This window comes from Geotrypetes seraphini, chromosome 1 (genome assembly GCF_902459505.1).
Source record: "Geotrypetes seraphini chromosome 1, aGeoSer1.1, whole genome shotgun sequence".
NCBI classification, from domain to species: domain Eukaryota; kingdom Metazoa; phylum Chordata; class Amphibia; order Gymnophiona; family Dermophiidae; genus Geotrypetes; species Geotrypetes seraphini.
The window spans coordinates 154,221,401-154,244,240 of NC_047084.1; the positions used below are offsets into that span (position 1 = coordinate 154,221,401).

The 22,840-nt window shown below is 42.9% G+C and overlaps 1 protein-coding gene across 6 annotated transcripts in view; it reads right to left on the minus strand.

Moving 5' to 3' along the window:
* TTC29 (tetratricopeptide repeat domain 29) overlaps positions 1–22,840 on the minus strand; it is a 479,583-nt gene that overhangs the window by 55,295 nt on the left and 401,448 nt on the right. For all 6 annotated transcript variants that reach the window (XM_033940245.1, XM_033940255.1, XM_033940229.1 and 3 more), the window contains one exon: positions 17,603–17,694. In XM_033940245.1, the coding sequence (XP_033796136.1) occupies positions 17,603–17,694 (92 nt within the window). The remainder of the gene's footprint in view (positions 1–17,602; positions 17,695–22,840) is intronic.

Sequence of the window (22,840 nt, forward strand, 5' to 3'; positions counted from 1 at the left end):
TAGCGCGCGGTATTACGCGCGTTAAACTGCTAGCGCGCCTTTGTAAAAGGAGACCATAGTGGATCCGATTGCATTAAATACTGCAAATGCTTTCAGGTAAATGGAATGTAAAACTGTAAAATAAAATTTTTTTTAATTTAAAACGATAAAAATAAATAAATGATGAGATACTTCTCTTTATAATGACAGAAATAAAACTACTACTATACCAAAGCCCAGCTAATGATTTGTACAAGTTCAAGAGCAAGGTTACAGTGTTAGCCAAATATTAATTCCTGTTTTCTCAGTTTTCTATATGCAGTGCACAGGTGCAACTTGGAGAGCACATTATATGGTATAATCACTGAATTCATTCAACCGGACCTTGGAGAGTTAAAAACATATATTCTGAGCAACAGGACTCTTCGGTCCAAAGGATGAGAATGAAACAGTGCAGAATATTTGTGTATCCAGGTGATTCTGGTTTCCAACTGGGAAAATAGGACTGTTAACACCCACATCCCTTGACAACTGTCCAATTATGTATATCACACTTGGCCTACTGTTTGCTATAGAAGTAATCAATAAAGGATGTGGTTGAGTGAACATAGATTTTGGTTGAACCAATGCATGAAAACTTAATCATTTACTCAGAGTAGAGAAATCAAATAGAGCAAAGATGAGACGGCCACTAAGGGGTTTGTTGATTGTGCCACAAGTTTGTGAGGTAGACCTGAAAGTAATAAGGCAAATGGAATCGGTGACGAGAAAATGTAAAAAGCTCTCTTTAATCTCATGATTTAATATAAAAATGTTTTGATGCAGTTTTGGAAATTTTACACCATAGGACCTTTGACCCATCTGAAAAAAATGAAAACTACTGGAGCATGTCACTTCCTGCAAGCAAAAAAAGCAATCAGATCTACAACAAGAGATCATTTACAATTATTTGTACTGTTAAAAAAATTCTTTACCTAGCGGAATGACAATTTTAATCAAATGATATTGTTATGTTTGTGAAGACCCCTGCGTTTGCTCTCACATTCTTTCCTAGTCCAAACGTCCAGGAAGGCACTTGAGTGAAAATATAATCCTCTCTCTTTATCTCTTTTGTGAGTTATGTTTGAGTTGAGGTCCTTTGGCTTTCAATTCAGTATACAGCAGAGGTCTCAAACTTGTGGCCCAGGGGGCCACATGTGGCCCACCAGGTACTATTTTGCGGCTCACGGTCTGTACTAGTGCTGCCCACTCTTTGCAGCATCCTCCAGCTTCCTCCCTGGCCTCCCGCTCTTACCTTCAGATAATTACCACAGCCTGCAGAGAGGATTGCCAGTACTGTAGCGATCCTTGCAGGCTGCCATCATCCTCAGCAGCACATTCCCTCTGACGCAATCCTGCCCCTGACATCAGAGGAGGGGCGGGACCATGGCAGAGGGAACGTGCTGCAGAGGCCGATGGCAGCCTGCAAGGAACGCTACAACACCGGCAAGCCTCTTGCAGGCTGCAGTGATTAGCTGAAACTAAGACTGGGAGGCCGGGGGGAAGCTGGAGGATGCAGCAAAGAAGGGAGGGGGGGAACATGCAGGCCTTTGGGGGGGGGGAAGATTTATAAACTATAAAGAGTTTTACCTCATGCAAAATTGTCATTTCTTTAATGACATTAACTATTTTTTCTGCGGCCCTCCAAGTACCTACAAATCCAAAATGTGGCCCTCCAAAGGGTTTGAGTTTGAGACCACTGGTATACAGTAAAGCCTTGGTTTGCGAGCATAATTTGTTCCAGAAGCATGCTTGTAATCCAAAGCACTCGTATCATCAGTGAGGACATGAAGACGGCCAAGCAAGTGGAGAAAGCTTCATCTAAGGCTAGACAAATCATAGGTTGTATACGTAGGAGTTTCGTCAGCCGTAAGCCCGAAGCCATTATGCCATTGTATAGATCCATGGTGAGACCCCATCTGGAATACTGTGTACAATTCTGGAGGCCGCATTACCGCAAAGATGTGCTGAGACTTGAGTCGGTCCAGCGAATGGCCACCCGGATGGTCTCGGGACTCAAGGATCTCCTGTATGAGGAACAGCTGGATAAATTGCAGCTATACTCACTCGAGGAACGTAGAGAGAGGGGAGACATGATCGAGACATTCAAATATGTCACAGGCCGTATCGAGGTGGAAGAGGATCTCTTTTTCCTTAAAGGACCCACGGCAACAAGAGGGCATCCGTTGAAAATCAGGGGTGGGAAATTTCATGGCGACACCAGAAAATATTTCTTCACCGAAAGGGTGGTTGATCGCTGAAATAGTCTTCCACTACAGGTAATTGAGGCCAACAAAATGGGATCGTCACGTAGGATCTCTTCACAGAGAAAGGTAGGGGAGGGTTATTGGGGTGGGCAGACTGGATGGGCCGTGGCCCTTATCTGCCGTCTGTTTCTATGTTTCTATGTATATCAAAGTGAATTTCCCCATAGGAAATAATGGAAACTCAGACGATTCGTTCCACAACCCAAAAACTTTAATACAAATATACGTACTTTAATACAAATATACGTACAAATATACGTACTTTAATACAAATATACGTACTTGTATTGCAAGACCTCACTCATTTAGAACAGTCACTATACTCCTGCAGCGTCAGAAAGAGAAGAATCATCGGCTCAGTTGTGATGTGTGTATACTGTATGTACTTGTATTGCAAGATATTGCTTATATATCAAGTTAAAATTTAATAAAATATTTTGCTTGTCTTACAAAACGCTTGCAAACCAAGTTACTTGCAATCCAAGGTTTTACTGTATTTATCTGGTACTGTCATAGATTGAAAAAAAAAACAAAAAACTAAAACAGGACAAAGCCCCACAATACATATATGCACGAAGAACAGTAGAAATGGAAAATCATGGATGATCATCCCTAGAAGTGGGCTTTCCCGTACGTACTCTTCTTGGTGTAGATTTTACAGATACTGACCACCGTGGGCTGATCTGTTCTTATATATTCAATACTGGCCTGTATCCACATACCAGCACTGAATATCCTCACACTTGATAGCTCCCAGAAGTTATTCGGGTACCTAGCTAGTTGCCATGGCATGTTAGGACTGCTATCTATGTGGTCCTATTGCTTGAACAGTTATCTGGTATTGATATTGAATATTGCTGTTGCCCAGGTAAATTTGGGGACAGCCGGACAGTGCCACAACAGTCTGTACTGGTTAAGTGCCACTGAATATCAGTGGGGGATATAGCCAGTGCAATTTAACTGGGCAGTAACCGCCCCTGCTCAGTTGAATCACTATAAATATCAAGCCCTATGAAAATAAACCCTGGTTTATCATGAGCTCTGATCTCCTTCAATTTTCAACTACAACAGAATTAGGTTCCTCAGTACAGCAACTGGTAAATGACATTCAATTATGGGAGGAAAAGGATCTCAGAAACCGACATATAAGTAAACTTACTCTGAGTCTTATCGGTTCCTGATATCAATCATTGATCCTTGAAAAACCACCCAACAATTTTTAAACCATTTTTCATTGCTGTGATATTATCTAATTGCACCCATTAAAGTATTCATTAAATAGTAAGTTGCCTATTTTTGTGTGTAATCTGTAAACAGCTTCAAAATCTGATTATAAAGAGCTTTAAACCCTCTAGAACAGTGTTCTTCAACCACCGGTCCATGGACCAATGCCGGTCCACAGAAATTTCCTGCCGGTCCACAGGGCCAGCACGTGCATCAGGCCCAAAACAGTGTTCTTCAACCGCCGGTCCACAGTGCAATCGATGCGGCGTTATCTTCGAGCCAGCTCCCTCTTCCTAACTGATTCAGTGCACAAAGCCACGGGCAGTGGCTCCTACGGGCATCCTGCGCCTGAACCGGAAGCCTTATCTCTGATCTGGCCCACGACGTAGCCCAGTGTTCTTCAACCGCCGGTCCACAGAATGATGCCGGTCCACAGAATAATTCTTTTATTTCTGCCAGTCCAAAGGTGTAAAAGGTTGAAAAACACTGCTCTAGAATACTCCATGCTACCGATTCAGAACAAGCAGTGGCTTCCCCTATGCCTGTCTTAATTAACAGCCTATGGACTTTTCCTTCAGGAAATTGTCCAAACTTTCTTAAACTTTAGTAAAAGGGCCCCTAAGCTCTGACTATGCCACTGCCGCTGAATCAGGGGTGTGGGGCTCTGGAGCAGAGCAGATTAGGAACCCTGAGTCAAGAATCCTCCAAGGGAGTGGCAACTGGGTCTGCAGAACCCAAGGGAAGTACCAGGAAAGGAAGAGCAATCCTGAGTAAGGAACTCCCAGTGTATGCTGACTGACGGGAGTGCCAGGGAAGAGAAGTAGCAGTAGCTCAGTTGTTTCCTTCAAATTTCAAGTTCATTAAAGTTTTGATATACCGTTCATTATAAAACTAAGCGGTTTACAAATAAAAGTGGGGAGTAAAAGGAAAAAGAATTACATAAAATTACATAAAGAATAAGGGTAAACATAATAACAAAGATAAAGATACAGTAAGGTAAAAAGGTGGAAGGACCAGGGAAGAACTACAATATCTTGATAGGAAAGAAAGTGAGGGAAAGTTACAAGAAGGAAAAGGGATGCCAGGAAGTTCTTCTTTACCCAACGTGTGGTGGACACCTGGAATGCGCTTCCAGAGGGCGTAATAGGGCAGAGTACAGTACTGGGGTTTAAGAAAGGATTGGACAATTTCCTGCTGGAGAAGGGGATAGAGGGGTATAAATAGAGGATTACTGCACAGGTCCTGGACCTGTTGGGCCGCCGCGTGAGCGGACTGCTGGGCAAGATGGACTTCAGGTCTGACCCAGCGGAGGCATTGCTTATGTTCTTATGGAATTTTACAAATACATCTTTGATTTAATTTATATCTATATTTTTGTTTAAATATGATACACCTTAATATGCCTTTTCATAGGCACAGTTGAATAAAAAAGTTTTAAGATTAGAGTTAAATTTAATTAAAGAGGGTTCGTGACAGAGGTATGATAGAAAAGCATTCCAGAGAGTGCGAGTGTTGACGGAAAAAATGGTCTTAAGCGGAGTGTCATAAGTTCTATGCCTTGGAGACGGAATGGTTAATAGATTTTGTTGACTGGAACAAAGGGCTCCTTTTACTAGGCTGCGATAGAAGTTTGAGCGCATGCTTAGCACGCGTTAGACCTTAATGCCAGCATTGAGCTGGCGTTAGTTCTAGCCGTGTAGCGTGGGTTTAGAACGCGCTAAAATCCTGCGTGCGATAAAAACGCAATCGCAGCTTAGTAAAAGGAGCCCAAAGTGTCCTAGTCGGAATGTATGGGATGAGTAGTCGATCTATAAATCCTGGGGAATTATTTTGCCTAATTTTAAATGTGAGACGTACGAGTTTAAAAGACACTCTGTGTTTGATAAGAACATAAGAACATAAGCAATGCCTCCGCTGGGTCAGACCTGAGGTCCATCGTGCCCAGCAGTCCGCTCACGCGGCGGCCCAACAGGTCCAGGACCTGTGCAGTAATCCTCTATCTATATTAGAGAGTTGCGCGGGGACTTAATCCCATCCGTCCCCGCCAAAGTCCCACCTGTCCTCACCCGTCCCCATGAGGACTCCCACCCATCCCCACGAGGAATCCCTCCGTCCCCACCCGTCCCCGCAAGGAATCCCCTCCGTTCCCCGTCCCCGTGAGGAATCCCCTACGTCCCCGCCTGTCCCTATAAACTTCAGAAATAGTTATTTCAGTTAATTATGCTACTGAATTAAAGGCTCTGGCAGAAATCCATTTAAAAATAAGCAAAAAGACTTTATAAATTTGGAAATATTAATTGGGAAGAATACATACTTTATAAACAGGTTTCTACCAGAGCCTCTAATGTTTACAAATTTTTATCAACACAACTAATTTACTACTTTATCCTGAAGCAAAAAAAAAAAAAAAAGAATTTTTTTCCTACCTTTGTTGCCTGGTTTCTGCTTTCCTTATGTTCTCATTCAATTCCTTCCATCCACTGTCTCTCTTCTCTCTGCGTCTTCCATTTACTCTGTTACTGTGCCTCTCCCTTTCTCTCCCCTTCCAAATTGGTCTGGCACCCATCTTCTTCCCTCCGCTCCCCCCATAGTCTGGCATCTCTGTCTTCTTCCCTGCCAGTGTCTACTCCTCACTCTCTCTTCCTCATTTCCTTTCAGCGTCCTTCTCCCCCCCATCTTCCCCATGTCCTGTCAGCATCCTTCTCCCCACTCTGTCTTCCACATGTGCTTTCAGTGTCCTTCTCCCCCCTCTGTCTTCCCCATGTCCTTTCAGTGTCCTTCTCCCCCTCTGTCTTCCCCATGTCCTTTCAGCGTCCTTCTCCCCCCTGTCTTCCCCATGTCCTTTCAGCGTCCTTCTCCCCCTCCGTCTTCCCCATGTCCTTTCAGTGTCCTTCTTCACCCCTTTGTCTTCCCCATGTGCTTTCAGCGTCCTTCTCCACCCCTTTGTCTTCCCCATGTGTTTTCAGCGTCCTTCTCCCCCTCTGTCTTCCCCATGTGCTTTCAGCATCCTTCTCCCCCCTCTGTCTTCCCCATGTGCTTTCAGCGTCCTTCTCCACCCCTTTGTCTTCCCCAGTGCTTTCAGCGTCCTTCTCCCCCCTCAGTTTTACCCATTTCCCTTAAGCGTCTTTCTTCTCCACTCCACCTTTCCTCCCTTTCTCCCTCCCTGCCCCTTACTTTGTGGCGCTTCCCCACCTGACCGACAACAGATCAGGCCCAGTCCGAAAAACCTCCCTGCAAATCTAAATTACCTTCTTACAGCAGCTGGAGTATTGAAGCTGCTGTAAGAAGGTAATTTAGATTCGCAGCTACAGGGCAGGGAGGTTTGTCGGCCGGGCCTGTTGTCGGTCGGTCGGGGGAAGCACCACAAAGGTAAGGGGACCTAACCGGTTGTGCACACTCCCCCCCATGGCTGCACCCTGGGCGGACCGCCCCCCCTTTGGTACGCCACTGCCTTTTCCCTACCTGCCCTGCTGCACACAGCCGACCGGAAGTCTTCCCGATGTCAGCGCTGACGTTGGAGGAAGGGAGGGCTTTGCTTAAGCCCTCCCTCCGACGTGAGCGCTGACATCGGGGAAGACTTCCGATTGGCTATATGTGCTGCAGCAGGGCAGGCAGGAAATGGAAGACGAGCCTCGCAGCAGGGCAGGTAGGAAAATCAGATGAGCCTTGCAGCATTGAACCCTGCGGGATCCCCGAGAGCACGAGGGGCATCCCCATGGGATCCCCGCAACCCTAGGGGGCGTCCCCACGGGATCCCCACAACCCTAGAGGGTATCTCCACGGGATCCCCGGGATCCGAAGGGGGAACCCGCGGGATCCCCGCAGGTCCCGCGGGATTCCCGTCGTCCCCGCGCAGCTCTCTATCCCTCTATCCTCTTTTCCAGTAGGAAATTGTCCAATCCTTTCTTGAACCCCAGTACCGTACTCTGCCCTATTACGCCCTCTGGAAGCGGATTCCAGGTGTCCACCACACGTTGGGTAAAGAAGAACTTCCTAGCATTCGTTTTGAATCTGTCCCCTTTCAACTTTTCTGAATGCCCTCTTGTTCTTTTATTATTCGAAAGTTTGAAGAATCTGTCCCTCTCTACGCCCTTCATGATCTTGTAAGTCTCTATCATATCCTCTCTAAGTCTCCTCTTCTCCAGGGAAAAGAGACCCAGTTTCTCCAATCTCTCAGCGTATGAAAGGTTTTCCATCCCCTTTATCAGACGCGTCGCTCTCCTCTGAACCCTCTCGAGTAACGCCATGTCCTTCTTAAGGTACGGCAACCTTTATTGGATGCAGTACTCCAGATGCGGACGCACCATCGTCCGATACAATGGCAGGATAACTTCTTTCGTTCTGGTTGTAATACCCTTCTTGATTATGCCTAGCATTCTGTTTGCCTTCTTAGCGGCCGCTGCGCACTGTGCCGTCAGCTTCATTGTCATGTCCACCATTATCCCCAAGTCCCTTTCTTGGGTACTCTCATTTAATAACATCCCTCCCATTGTATAGTTGTACCTCGGGTTTCTGTTTCCCACATGTAATACTTTACATTTCTCAACGTTGAACTTCATCTGCCATCTCATCGCCCATTCCCCTAGTTTGTTCAGGTCCCTTTGCAATTCTTCGCAGTCCTCTTTAGTCCGAGCTCCACTAAATAGTTTGGTGTCGTCTGCAAATTTTATTATCTCACATTTCATCCATGTTTCTAGATCATTTATGAATATATTAAATAGCAGCGGCCCAAGCACCAAGCCCTGCGGGACCCCACTCGTGACCCTACTCCAGTCCGAGTAGTGGCCCTTCACTCCTTCCCTCTGTTTCCTACCTGCCAACCAGTTTCTGATCCATCTATGTACGTCTCCTACCACCCCATGGTTCTTCAGTTTCTGGAGTAGGCGTTCATGGGGCACCTTGTCAAAGGCTTTTTGGAAACCAATGCACCTTGCATAGTAGTGTGATGACATGTTCATATTTTTTGGCCTTAAAAAGAAGTTTAACTGCAGTATTTTGTATAATCTGTAGTCTTTGCAATTCCTTTTGAGTAATTCCCTGATATAATGCATTACAGTAGTCTAAATGAGAAGTAATAAAATGAATGAATCAAAATATTGAGAGATGAAGGTTCCAGTAATGGAGATATTGATCTAATCATTCGTAACTTGTGGAAATATTTTTTCACAACAGAACTGGGCTCCTTTGGGAAGATGGGCTAAATAATTGAATAAATAAATAAATAAATCTTATTTGTTGATGAAAAGTTAGGCCTCCTTTTATTAAACAGCGCTAGCAGTTTTTAGCGCTGGAAGCCACGCTGAATGCCTCACGCTGCTCCCGACACTCATAGGAACTCTATGAGCGTCAGGAACAGCACGGGGAGTTCAGCGCGGCTCCCTGTGCTAAAAACTGCTATCGCAGTTTAGTAGCAGGGGGCCTTAGTTTGGAATCTAAAATAACTCCTAGTACCTTAATGGTATCGACCATCAGAACTGGAGTATCTGTAAGACAGAAACATAGAAACATGATGGCAGATAAAGGCCAAATGGCCCATCTAGTCTGCCCATCCGCAGTAACTATTGTATAGAAACATAGAAACATGACGGCAGTTGTAGAAACATAGAAACATGATGGCAAGATATATTGGTGTCATCAATTCTTCATTTTCATTACAGGAAAACAGGAAAGCTTTAGATTTTTTGTGTTTAAAGAGAGTTTATTAGTATGTAATCATGAGCAAATCTGTTCCAAATTCTTATTGATATTCAGGATATCAGAATGATTCCATGGATCATTCTAAAGGATATAGTAGTCGAATGTTGTCGGTGTATGCAAATACTGTAAGACCAATAGATTGTGCTAGAGTAAGTATGGGAGCAAGAAAAAGAGTGGGAAGTAGTGTTCAAGTCTCTGCCTCCAGAAGATTGCTAAGGTAGGGAATACCTTTGAAACTGGTTTTGTATGTGTTCAGATAAAAGAAGGAGAGAGACTGCATTGGTACAGTGCCAGTGAAATAACAGGTTTATATATACAGCAATAGTGGTTTTTTAAAAAAAAAAATTTACCTGCAACCCTCTGTGTATGGCCATAATTGTGAAAGGCAAAACTGAACTGAAGTCCCTTCAATATAAATGTCACTTACAAAAGCTTTATAAATATATGTCTGTGCTTGCTGGATTTATATATATGCTCAGAGACCTAGAGACCAACAGGGAATCTGTTCCCCTGTCCATCAGCACCTCTTTCCTATCCCCCTGTCCAGCAGTAGGCCTCCCTTCCTTTTTCTCCCCACCCCCCGTCTCTAGCCCCTGAAAGAATTTCAGCCCTGAGCACAGAACCCTGTCCAGTCTTGAAATATGAGTTTTCAAAACCTCAAAAAGCTAACAGACTCCAAAGAGCAAAAAAACAGAAGCGAGGGAAGGAGAAATTCTTTCAGGGTTGGGCCAGCCCATTTGGATTTTCTCCTCTGATTTTGAAAGTGACATGATGAAGTTTAAACCACGCGTTTGGATGCTGATCAGGAGAGACTGGGGAAAGTTGGTGGGATACAAGGGGTGATCCACCGATGGATCAAAAACTGGCTGGCGAACAGGGAACAGAGGGTTGGCGTAAAGGGCCATTACTCAGACTGGAAAGGGGTCACGAGCGGAGTTCCGCAGGGGTCGGTGCTGGGACCGCTCCTGTTCAATATCTACATAAACGACCTAGAGGCGGGAACCAAGTGTGAGGTTATTAAATTTGCAGATGACACCAAACTATACAGCAGGGCTCAAACCAGGGGAGACTGCGAAAATCTCCAAAAGGATCTAACGCAGCTGGAAAAGTGGGCCGAAAAATGGCAAATGAGCTTCAACATAGGGAAATGCAAGGTCATGCACGTGGGGAAAAAGAACCCGATGTTCACATACAGAATGGGGGGAACACCGCTAGGGGTCAGTAACCTGGAGAGAGACCTGGGAGTGATGGTAGACGCAACACTGAAGACATCGGCGCAGTGCGCTACAGCCTCAAAGAAAGCTAACAGAATGTTGGGTATCATTAAGAAGGGTATTACGACCAGGACGAAGGAAGTCATCATGCCGCTGTATCGTGCAATGGTGCGGCCGCATCTGGAGTACTGTGTCCAGTACTGGTCGCCGTACCTCAAGAAGGACATGGCAGTACTTGAGGGAGTACAGAGAAGAGCAACTAAACTGATAAAGGGAATGGAAAATCTCCCATATACCGACAGGTTGAAGCAGTTGGGACTTTTCTCACTGGAAAAGCGGAGACTTAGAGGAGACATGATAGAAACCTTCAAGATCCTGAAGGGCATAGAAAAAGTAGACAGGGACAGATTTTTCAAATTAAGGACCACCACAAGTACAAGGGGGCACTCGGAGAAATTGAAAGGGGACAGGTTTAGAACAAACGCTAGGAAGTTCTTTTTCACTCAGAGGGTGGTGGATACATGGAACGTGCTTCCAGAGGCTGTTATAGACAAGAAAACATTAAATGGTTTCAAAGAAAGTTTGGATAGATTCCTAGAAGAAAAAGGGATTGAAGGGTATAGATAGATATAGACCACTACTCAGGCGATGGGCCTGATGGGCCGCCGTGGGAGCGGACCGCTGGGCAGGATGGACCTATGGTCTGCCTCAGCGGAGGCAACTTCTTATGTTCTTATGTTCTTATGTACGTGGGGACAGCGAGGGCGTTGCTAACTCCTCAGAGGTGGACGGATGAGACAGCTGGAGCAGACCTGCTGGAGAAACTGGGGCATGGAGGAGTGAAAATGCCAGACGCAGGAACAGAGGGATTCAGGCAATGATGGGGCTGAAGAGTTCCTGCTGCAGAGAAAGGCCCTCACCTCGGCCGGCTGTTGCTCCCTCCCTCTCTAGCTCACCCGCCACTTCCCCCACCAAAGCACAGATTCCCAATATCTTACCACCTGAAGCCGACATCTGGGAGAGACAGTGAGGAGATTTGCGCGGCCATCAGAAGCCGAATAATAAAAGGTCCGACGCAGGCGGGGATCGTGAGAGGAGCCAACGCCGAGTCTTTCAACTTAAAAGTACAAGGTGAGCAGGGAGCAGGCCAGACCGAACAACAAACGATAAACAGAACCCTAAGCGCGCATGCGCACTCCTACCTGCAGGGCCCTACAGCTCACGGAAAATGGAACACGCAGGAGGGATTGCGCATGCGCAGCTAACCTTTTATTATATTAGATATATACACTCTCAAATCTTCAATATCAAAAAACAAGATTTATCTTGATAAACTTCAGCGTTCCAACGTGGAACATGTTTTGTTTCCTGCCTCAGGAAACCTGAAAAACATTTAATACCCTGTATTGGTCTCTATGAAAATAATAATAAAAATAAATATCAAAAAGTTTTTTAACAATTGAAAAACTTAAATAAAGACATAGAAATACTTGAAGCTATATCGGGGAAATACCTGTCAGTATTGATACTTCATCATTCTGAATCTTCAAATGGAGATTTAACATTCAAAAAATGCAGCGGTCTTCATGCTCAATAAACCTCACGTGATCACGCATTACATTACATTACATTACATTAGGGATTTCTATTCCGCCATTACCTTGCAGTTCAAGGCGGATTACAAAAGAATTATCCAAGATGTATTACAAGAAGAACGCATAGAATGTGATGATGTCGGATTTATCAGAAATAGCCAATGAAATGTTAGAAAAGACGCCAAAGGATACTACTTCAAAAATGCCTGCCATTCGATTTCATTATTAAGACTATGTGGCTGGAGGGTGCCTAATTTGTATACCCAATGTTGCTCATGACTCCATAAGAATTATTTTCAGTTTGGTGATAATTTTTTATGCAAATCAAAAGCACAGCCGTGGGGGCCAAAATGGCCTCTACTATTGACTGCCTATATGTAACAGCTTTCAAAGAACATTTTTTGTATCCTTCCGATTTTTATAAAATCATACTTATTTGGAAACGATACACAAGACTGTCAATGAAGCCTATGCAACATTGCCACCTGAATGTCTCACAACCATCTAAAACTTAATATGGCTAAAACAGAACTGCTCATCTTCCCGCCTAAACCCATATCTCCGTTTCCCTCATTCTCCGTCTCTGTGGACAATACTCATTATCCTTCCTGTTTTGTCTGCTCATAATCTTGGGGTCACCTTTGACTCCTCTCTCTTCTTCACTACCCAGATACAACATATTGATAAAACCTGCTGCTTCTTCCTCTATAATATTACCAAAATCCGACTCTTCCTCTCTGAGCACACTACCAAAATATTTATCCACGCCCTCATCACCTCGCGCTTAGTCTACTGCAACTTGCTACTCTCAGGCATTACGCTTAGCCATCTCGCTCCCCTCCAATCCATCCAGAATTCTGGGAGAGCCGCTATATTGCCCCTCTCCTAAAGTCACTTCATTGACTTCCCATCCATTTCCAAAAACAATGGAAACAGCTCATAAACGCTCATACAGCCACTTTATCCCCCGTCTTTGGAACCAATTGCCTGTCCAGATAAGATCACAAGACTCGCTGATGACCTTTCAGAAAACACTGAAGACCCATCTCTTCAATTGAACAATGTTAATGGACTACCTCCTCCTAGCTCCCCTTCCTTTCTCCTCTCTCCTCCTTTTCTCCTCCCTCTCCTGTTTCCTGCTCCCCTTCCTCTGATGCCTTGCTCCCTTCCTGTTCCCCTTCCTCTGATGCCTTGCTCCTTTCCCACTCCCCCTCTCTGCCTTCCCTTCCCTCCTCCCTTCCCTTGCTCCCCCTCTCCTCCTGTCTCTACATCCCCTCACCTGCCTCTTCTTCGAATGCCTATAATTTTTTTGTCCTGTAACTTTACTGTGAATTTCAACTGTAACCCATTCTGAACTCCCGGGAGAACGGGACAGAAATCTAAATAAATTAAATAAATAAATTCAAACTCCTTTTAAATTTCAAGTTTATTCAGACTTGATATATCGCTTTTACATACCAAAGCGGTTTACAACTTTACAATCTTAAAAATAAATTAAAAACCTGGGGGAAAGATGAACAACCAATACTGACAGATAGGACAAAAAAAAAAAGGGTCAAAACAAAAAAGAAGAGGGTAAGGGTACAATATCAAAAATAAAAAGATAGGGTATAGGAAAAAAATGGCAAGGGAGGGATAGCACTCACTCAGCTGCTCCTCACTATCTCGCTTCACTTATCTCTCCCTATGATCCTCTCCTGTAAGCTCCACTCAGCTGGTAAGTCCCTCCTACCTGTGCCCTTCTCCTCAACTGCCAACTCCAGATTGTGTCCCTTCTGCCTTGCTGCACCGTATGCTTGAAACAAGCTGCCCAAATCCCTATGGTGGGCTCCTTCTCTGGCAGTGTTCAAGACCCAGTTAAAAGCCCACCTCTTTGAGAGTGCTTTTGACCCTTAACTCCTCTCACCTTGAGTTCTGCAACCTGTAGGCAGATTTATGGTGTGATATACTAATTAGTGCAGATAAACATCTGTCACATAATTACCTCGTGGCTAGGTTCACACCACTGCAGCAGGGTTACGCAATATGCCTCCTTATATGAGTGAAACAGAGAGACCCAAAATATCTGAAATAGTTTTATTATAAAGATAAAAAAATAAATTCACATATAGCCATAAACTAATAATTATTCACAATATCTCTGAATACATATATATAAATGTCAGCACACAATTAGTGACAGTAATCACTAAGGGCTCCTTTTACTAAGGTGCGCTAGCGTTTTTTGCGCATGCTAAAGATTAGTGCGTGCAAACCATGCGCTAAATGAAAAATACTAACGCAAGCTCTATGGAGGCGTTAGCGTCTAGCACGCGCTACAACTGCTAGCGCACCTTAGTAAAAGGAGCCCTAAGTAATTTAGTAAATAAATGACTAATTCTTACACACAATGCATAATTCCTTACAATACTGAGTGAGTGATTCCTGATAAGTTAGCCGCAATTTATTAGAGCTTATCACCAAAGGGATCTAACATCTCATCCATACAAACAAGATTCTATCTAACCCAGCGACTGTAAAAGATAATTCCGGTTTCACCACCGGATAGAGCCTCAGCAAATCCTGGGGATGAAATTTCTCTTTCTTCAGCTTCTAGCAGGTTGTAGATCTTCATCCGGTCAGACAAGGTTGTTTATCACTGGTGTGGCTGTAATAGATATTGCCAGAGTTCCTTTTTGTGATATAAACCAGAGCACTTTCAGATATGTCCAAAAGACAATTCTGCGTCATCACTCTCCTCCGAGAGCTGGTCACAAGAGAGAACCTTTTATCAGTTCTTATTATAAAACAGTACAAAGTAGTTTAGATCCGAGTTCACCCAAATCCAAAATTGTCTAACCCTGAGAAAAGCACCTCAATCCTTAGATTGTGTCAGATGACCCTCCAGGACCAATCAAAACAGAACAGCAAGAATGAATAGTCTTCTTCTTGTGCAGAAGCCTTGGTAGGCGCCACAGATGATAACAGCACAAAGCATAGTTCATAACTCCTCCATGTTCACATAGGAGATGGACATGCTGGGATGGGCACATGTCCTTGACTGAACACACACAGTTCTTGTAAACACATCCAGAATGTTTCAGGGCAGCAAAGATGGTTCATGACTTGCTTGACATGAGTCTGAGGCCTAACATTAGGTGAAGCAGGAATCACCCCTACAAACCCCAACCCTATATGTCACGTCTGTCTGTCCAAGTTAGACTGTAAGCTCTTCCGAGCATGGACCGTCTATAAATGTCAAAATGTACATCGCTGCGCATGCCTTTCAGCGCTATATGTGATAAGTAGTAGTGGTAGATGACGTTTTTGCGGTATGGATTGGCACTAGATTGCATTTGGACTGTTTCTTTGAATGGTTGAACAAAAGGTGATTCCAATTTACAGTTCTCTGCTAATGTGCATTGTAAACAACTTCCTTTTTTGGATATATCAGTTACTTTGGAAAGAGGAATTTTTTAAACCACCCTCCATAGAAAGCATAGATCGTAATAATTTACTAAGGTATGACAGATTTCACCCCAAACAGCTCAGCGATAATATCCCTAAAGGGCAACTTTTGAGACTTAAGAGGTTGATCGGGGATTCCCTTGCTGCGATCAGCTGGGCCAGCCGCATCTGCTTTTAGGTTTTGAAATGTAGGGTGGGGGTGCCGGGCAGGAGGGATTAGGCATCCCTCCTGCTGGTAGTCTTCACATGTGTGTGTGTGTGTGTGTGTGGGGGGGAACGGGTTACCACTAAACTTAATGTGGCAGGGAGATCCCTTCCCAAGATAAGCTCAGCGGCAATCCGATTCTCTAACCGGCATCTGTAACATAGATATCAGTTAGAGAATCAGGTTATCAGGTTCTTTTTAGGTGGACTTAGGCTTCTGAGACTGGGCGTCCTATACAGAATCCGGGCCTGAGAGTGTACTTATAAATCAAGCAAGCACACACATCTATAATAATAAAACGCTAAGCGCGCATGCGCACTCTTAAGCCGTGTTCCCTGAGATCTGATCTGTCGGGATGTGGCCACAAGAGTGCGCATGCGCGCTTACTACGTCACCAGGACTCCAGGACTGGGCGGGCTTCACTCTGTCAGACCTCTGGCATTTGCCAACCACTTCGCCGCACGGTGCAGCCGCGCAGAGGGACCGGCGCTGAGGGACAAGGCATCGTCGCCGAGCGCCCCCCTAGGGCAGAGGCAGCCCGCGCGCATGGTGGATGGAGCGCAAGGACGGCCGCCAGCCCACCCAACTGCAAACTAACAATTCCAACGGCTCCTGCCACGGCCCCGACACACGCGCTCGGCCCCCGAGGCGCAGCAGCCCTTCATTGACTGGCGGTGACCTGGGAAGGGGTGGAGGAGGAGGAGGTGAGAGCTCGCGTGCAACTGTCCCCCCCCCAACTCCTCCCCACCCCTGGATTCCGTTCCGTTTGCAGTTTGCTGTTAGGGAGGCGGCCGGGAAAGCGGGCCAGGGACCGCAGCCAGCCGCCGAAGCAGACCCCACCGAACCAAAAGCGAAATCGCATAAAATTTTACGTGTGGATTGAGCTATCTGCCACCCAAATACAAGAGGGCACTGTTTCCCCCAGTGAAAACTACCCCAAAGAGAAGCAAAAAATCAGTTGAGATCAGGAGGACTTAGCTCATAAACTCAGAGGGCATAAGGAGCTGAAAAATAAAATGTCTCACTTCCTCCCCCAGAGCACATTTTCTGAAAACAGCAGGAGCGTACAGGCTGAGTTTCTTCTCACTCTACATTAAAAAAAAAATGTGCAGGCTAGAACGTGGGAAGGGAAACGGGGTTAGGGGAAAGGACATGCTATGGCTGCTGCACAGGGAGGGGGGGGGAATAAATGCTGCTGATGCATAGGGGACAGGGGAAAGATAGACAGACAGCGGGAGGGAGAAAGAAAGGAAGGACACAGGGGCAGGAAGAGAGACAGACAGATAAAGGGGGCCAGGGAGAGAGACAGAAAGAAAGACAGACAGCGGGAGGGAGAGAGACAGAAAGAAAGACAGACACACATATTCTACCATCCGTTAGAATGCACAGGGGGAGCAGGCAAGGGGTGGTGGTGGACAGTTGAGGAAAAAGACAGAAAGAGAGAAATACAGAAACAGGCTAAGGAGAGAGAGAGAAAGAAAGAAATACAGACACACACACACACACATATTCTAGCACCCGTTAATGTAACAGGCTATAAGACTAGTATATTAGTAAAGTTTTTGAAAGTGGCATTCTATTGAAGGGACCGCAGTTCAGTTTTGAATTTAAATTTTTTTTTCCCTTCTATATAATAATTTGTCCCTGTTATTGTTTGTTATAATTGTGAAGGCTCCAGGCTCCACCTTCATTCATACTGTTACATTTTTGTACAAAAAAAAGTATAACATGTTTTATAGGTAAAGCGAAATATAATACTATCTTTTGCAACCTGTTTTCTTTCAAAGTAGCTTACAATGAAAGGATCATATCAGAGGACCATTATTTAAAATTTTTAAAGTTAGCAAACAGAAAGCAACAGATCTTTAAGGACTCAAGTTTTTCAGGGCTGAATGTACATTGATAGCAAGTTAAAAATGGATCCCCTTAACCTACCTTTCTAAGGCTTTTGACAAAGCTTCATTGGCTTTTCCAATGCCAACATTATCACCAAGTATCTTGGAAATTGCCATATACGTTTTCAGAAACTGTGGAAGAAAAGCAGACAAACTAAATTACAAAACAGGGCTTTCTTGCTTGCAACTTTTAATCATTTTATCCAGAAGATAAGCCTAATGTAGTGCACATAAGTAATTGAAGAGGTGCTCTGATACATTTATGAAGTGGTTTATTTTTCCAGTGTCGTCAGGGCTAAAGAAACATTCAACTTTCAATTAGTATACAAGAACATAATTTTTCCTTTTTCAAAATATCAGGGCCCTTTTACTGAAGCGTGATGCCCAGAAACAAGCTGCATTAAGAGATTTTGTAGTAGTTTGCTTGTTACTGCTCATTAAACTGCGTGCTATCAAAATTTTCTGAATTTATTTTTCAGGGGGCATGGCATGAAGGAAGAGGTGTGGACGTGTTTGCCAACTATTGCATTACACTTACTGCATGCACCATTTACACATGTACATTAGATATACCTGTAAGTAGCTATTTCCGATAGCATTATTCCTCTGTTTTCAATGTTGTATTTTGTTATTGTCCTCCAGGTTTGCTGTATGCCGATGAATCACCTTTAATCAAAGCCTTATGGACAGTAAGTTAAATTCATTTGAAACTATTATTTTGGGGAGATTTCGATGTTGATCTATGTCCAGAAGATGTGATTGCAACTGATTTTGTTCATTCATTGTCTGTATTGGGCTGGTGTACAAACCTATGCATACACATGGTCATATACTAAATTTTATTTTTGTTCCAGATAGAATGGCCGACTCGAATGGTTTTTCTTGGCAATTACAAAATGTACCACGATCTAATCATACTTTAAATTGGGGGTAAAATGTTAATTTCAGCCGCTGTGAGGCCTCCTAAAAGTATGGTAGTAAAATATATTCATGAAGCTGTAAGAAATTAAGTATATTATTTTATCTTTATGAATTTGGATAACAGGATTAGTGAGACAGTTGCTAACTTTAAAATGGAAGACAAAGGCTTCTCTCTCTGAAATGGCTGGCAGGTCTGAGTTGCTTAATTTGTTTGTTTTTCAGATTAGCTGTCTGATTGACAAAGACTATAATTTTACGAAGGCACCTAATATCTTAGAGGCACCATGTTACTGAATCGTGTTTTCTTGATTAGTACCTAAATTTCAATTATTACCAATTAAAATGCTTAATTGACTGTTTTTCAATTAACTACGGTGCCTAACTAGGCAGGCGCCTCCAAACTAGGCACCGTTTACAGAATTCAGGTCTCTATGTTTAAGCTGGACCCAAATACGGATGATCATGCAAAGAAGAAAAGGGTTAAAGAAACAGACTTATCAGTGACATGACATGCCTAGATGTGAGGAGCAGTGACCTGAACCTGAGAAAGAGGTTCTGGGAAAGGAAAGATTGTCATGATCATGTATCCACCAATCATATGCAAAGGAGAAGGGGTATAGCATAAACTAGCTAATGAAGTGTGGCTGGTATTGTGCATTTTGCCCCTCCTTAGAGAAGTTGTGCAAAGAAGATATGTGCTCTGAGCCACGAATGCAAGAATTTTGGGGACTTTCTATATGGACACATGGTATAAATTTTATGAATAAAAGATATTCAGAGTTAGATTGAGGGGCTTCTGTTGGTTCCCTTCCACCAAGAGCCCATAGCTGCATGGTCTTTACAGAAAGAGACACTTAGCTTAATTTATCCTCTATAATAAAACCCTAAGCGTGCATGTGCACTTAGGAGAACGTGATCCCTGCCATTTCAGGCGCGTGGGGCGGCTTGCGGCACAGAAGGAGGCAGAAGAAGGAGAGTGTCAGGCAGCTCCAAGTCGAGGTACAGTTAAAAGAAAAAGAAAAAAACTACCCTGCCTAGGGAAAATAACATGGCCCTGTCCCCCACTAAACAAACAAGCGCGATTAACTGACTGGCTGTCACCAGCTCAATTGAACTCTGGAACCGTCTCCCCCACCACTTCCCGAAACCACTGCAGACCACCACGAAAACCGGGTAAAAGGTAAAATGAAGGGAGAAGGGCTACTGCTGGACAGGGGAGCAGGGAAGAGGTGCTGCTGGCAGGGGGGGAGGTAAAAGGAAGGGAGAAGGCCTACTGCCAGACAGGGGGGGCAGGGAAGAGGTGCTACTTGGCAGGGGGAGGTAGCCTATTTAAGCTATTGTTGCCCCCCAAATTACAGCTATCTTTGGAATCACCGCCACAACCGTAAGGGTGGTGGTTTAGCCATCATTTTTCTAAACGGTCTGATCGAGTCTTGCGATCAATCAGTAGGTAATGTCCCTATCGAATTTTTACACGTTAAAATAAACTCCTATTCAAAATTGGATCTTCTTTTACTTTACGCTTCTCCTCCTATAGGACAAAATAATATTTCAACAATGCAAAATTTAATACTTGACCATTGCACAGCCTCCACCCATCCACTGATCTTAGGTGACTTCAATATTCATTTTGAAGATCAAACAAATTTAATTACAATGGACATGCTTACCTTTATTAACTCCATTAACTTATCTACAATCATTCACCAACCAACACACACTGCCAAGCACACTCTTGATATGATACTGGTACCCAACAGCTCACCTTTTAAATATTCTGAGCCTCTAATTCATCCAATACCCTGGTCTGACCATTATCTTATATCTTGTAACCTTACATCTCATCAAATTATTTTGGACTTTTTACCTAAAACTCCAAAAATAATTTCATATAGAGACTTCTCTAAAATTGAATTAAACGACGTAACCACCATCTTTAATTCTATAAGTACAACGTTCCATTCTTCTTCCTTTGATGAACAATTACTAATTTGGGACTCCACACTAAAAGATCTCATTGATACCAAAGCTCCTCTATTATCTAAAATTATTTCATATCGTAAACTACATCACCCTTGGTATAATGAAGAGCTTTCGCTTTTGAAACTACAACAGAGATCACTGGAAAGAAAATGGAGAAAAGATAAATCTATTAGAAACCTACAACTTTACAAAGAACACACATCATTTTACAAACAAAAAATTAATCAAGTCAAAAATAATTACTACAATAAAAAAATTATGGAAGCTAAAAATCCATCAGCTTTATACTCTTTAGTAAAGTCAATTTCTCCCTTATCAAGAAATAATACTACCCAAAAATGTTCTCCTTCAGCACAAGAACTTGCAGATTATTTTTCTACTAAACTAACTCTAGTTCGAAAAACATTTCAACCAGCCACTTCTTTTCAACCTTTGGATAACAATGTTGCTTTATTTATCCCAACTTCCAAATGTTCCAAATTCAAAATCCCAACATTAAATGACATTGAACTCTGTTTACGCAAAATTAATCTAAGGGGCACCCGTGACGAAATAATGCCGCCATTCTATTTCAAAATTTTTTTTTCATGTTTGGGACCTTTCATCCTATCCCTAATACAAAACAGTTTACTTTCGGCCTCTCTTCCCCAGAAATGGAAAAAATCCATAACTTTTCCAATTTTGAAAGATCCTAAAGTTACTCCAAATGAAATATCCAATTATCGCCCCATTGCAAACATTCCTTTCATGTCAAAACTTACTGAGAAACTGGTATTCGAACAACTCTCAGATTTCATCGAAACAACCAACGTCCTTCACCCACACCAAACTGGATTTCGAAAGTTCCACAGCACAGAATATTCCATGATAGGTTTGATCAATAACATCCACTACTTTCTCGATCACCATAAATCGGTAATTCTAATCTCCCTTGATCTAACGGCCGCCTTCGACACCATAGATCATGATTTATTATTAGAACGTCTTGATTCAATTGGTATTAAGGACCAAGTTTTGGCTTGGTTCTCTTCCTTTCTTTCCAACCGCTCTTCTGTCATCAGCTTTAACGATAATACTTCCAAAAACTTTTCCTCAGATTACGGCATCCCACAAGGTTCAATACTTTCTCCCCTCTTGCACCCTCTTAACCCTGAAATTGCAGAAGAAATAAAAAACATCAACGACAAACTCGAACTAATAAAAAACTGGTTAAATAACAATAAGCTATCCTTGAATGCTCAAAAAACTAAAACAATGCTCTTTACATGGAAAGGTGACATAACTCTAAAAGCTCCATTCTTACTAGATGACTCACCTCTTGAATCTGTTTCACAAATGAAAATTCTCGGAGTAATAATTGACACGGATCTCTCATTTCATAATCATATCAGCGAAACAGTTAAATCCTGTTTTTACAGACTCCGACTTCTACGCTCAATTTCCACTTTCTTAGACCCTAAATCTATAAACATTTTGGTTCATTCGCTAATTATTTCGAAATTAGATTACTGTAATTCTCTCCTAATAAACATATCTCAGAAAGAAAGGAGACGACTACAAATCATACAAAATACCGCAGTTAAATTAATTCACAAAGCTAAAAAATACGATCATGTTACCCCTTTACTCATCAAATCTCACTGGCTTCCAATCTCTCACCGAATCACTTTTAAAACCTTATTCCTAGTCTATAAAACATTAATATCAAACGAACCCCTTTTCATATCAAAAATGATAATCCCATATAATCCTCCGCGATCCTTAAGATCATCTTTATCTAACCAGCTTTCAGTCCCTTCATTAAGAATAATTGGCACTAGACGTAAAGATATGTTTTCAGTGGTGGCCCCCTCATTGTGGAACTCTCTCCCAAACTTTATTAAAAATGAAAAAGATCTTATCTCTTTTAAAAAATTGTTAAAAACTTACTTGTTTCAAGATGCATTTGACTTATGAAATGATCTTTTTTATAATCTCATATGTCTTTAATATTCTCTTCCCTTGTTTCTTTCTAATTATACCTAATGTATTCTCCCCTCCATGTAAATTTTAACAAATAATGCAATTGTAACTTTCCCCTTCCTTCCGTCTCAATCATGTTTGTCCAAATTGTTTTGTCAATGGTCTAACTTAGTTAAATTTTATGTATTACCACAATCTGCTGGTTTTTAAATTGTACATCGCTTAGAAATTTGTAATAAGCGATACATCAAATGTAAATAAACTTGAAACTTGAATATATTCCTTTCTCCACTTCTAAACTTAGCTCAGTCTCTAGGTTTTACAACTTTTGCATACGCCGATGACATACAACTTATTCATCCTATAGACCCTGAAAACTTGGATGATATTACACGTATCAATAATAAACTTG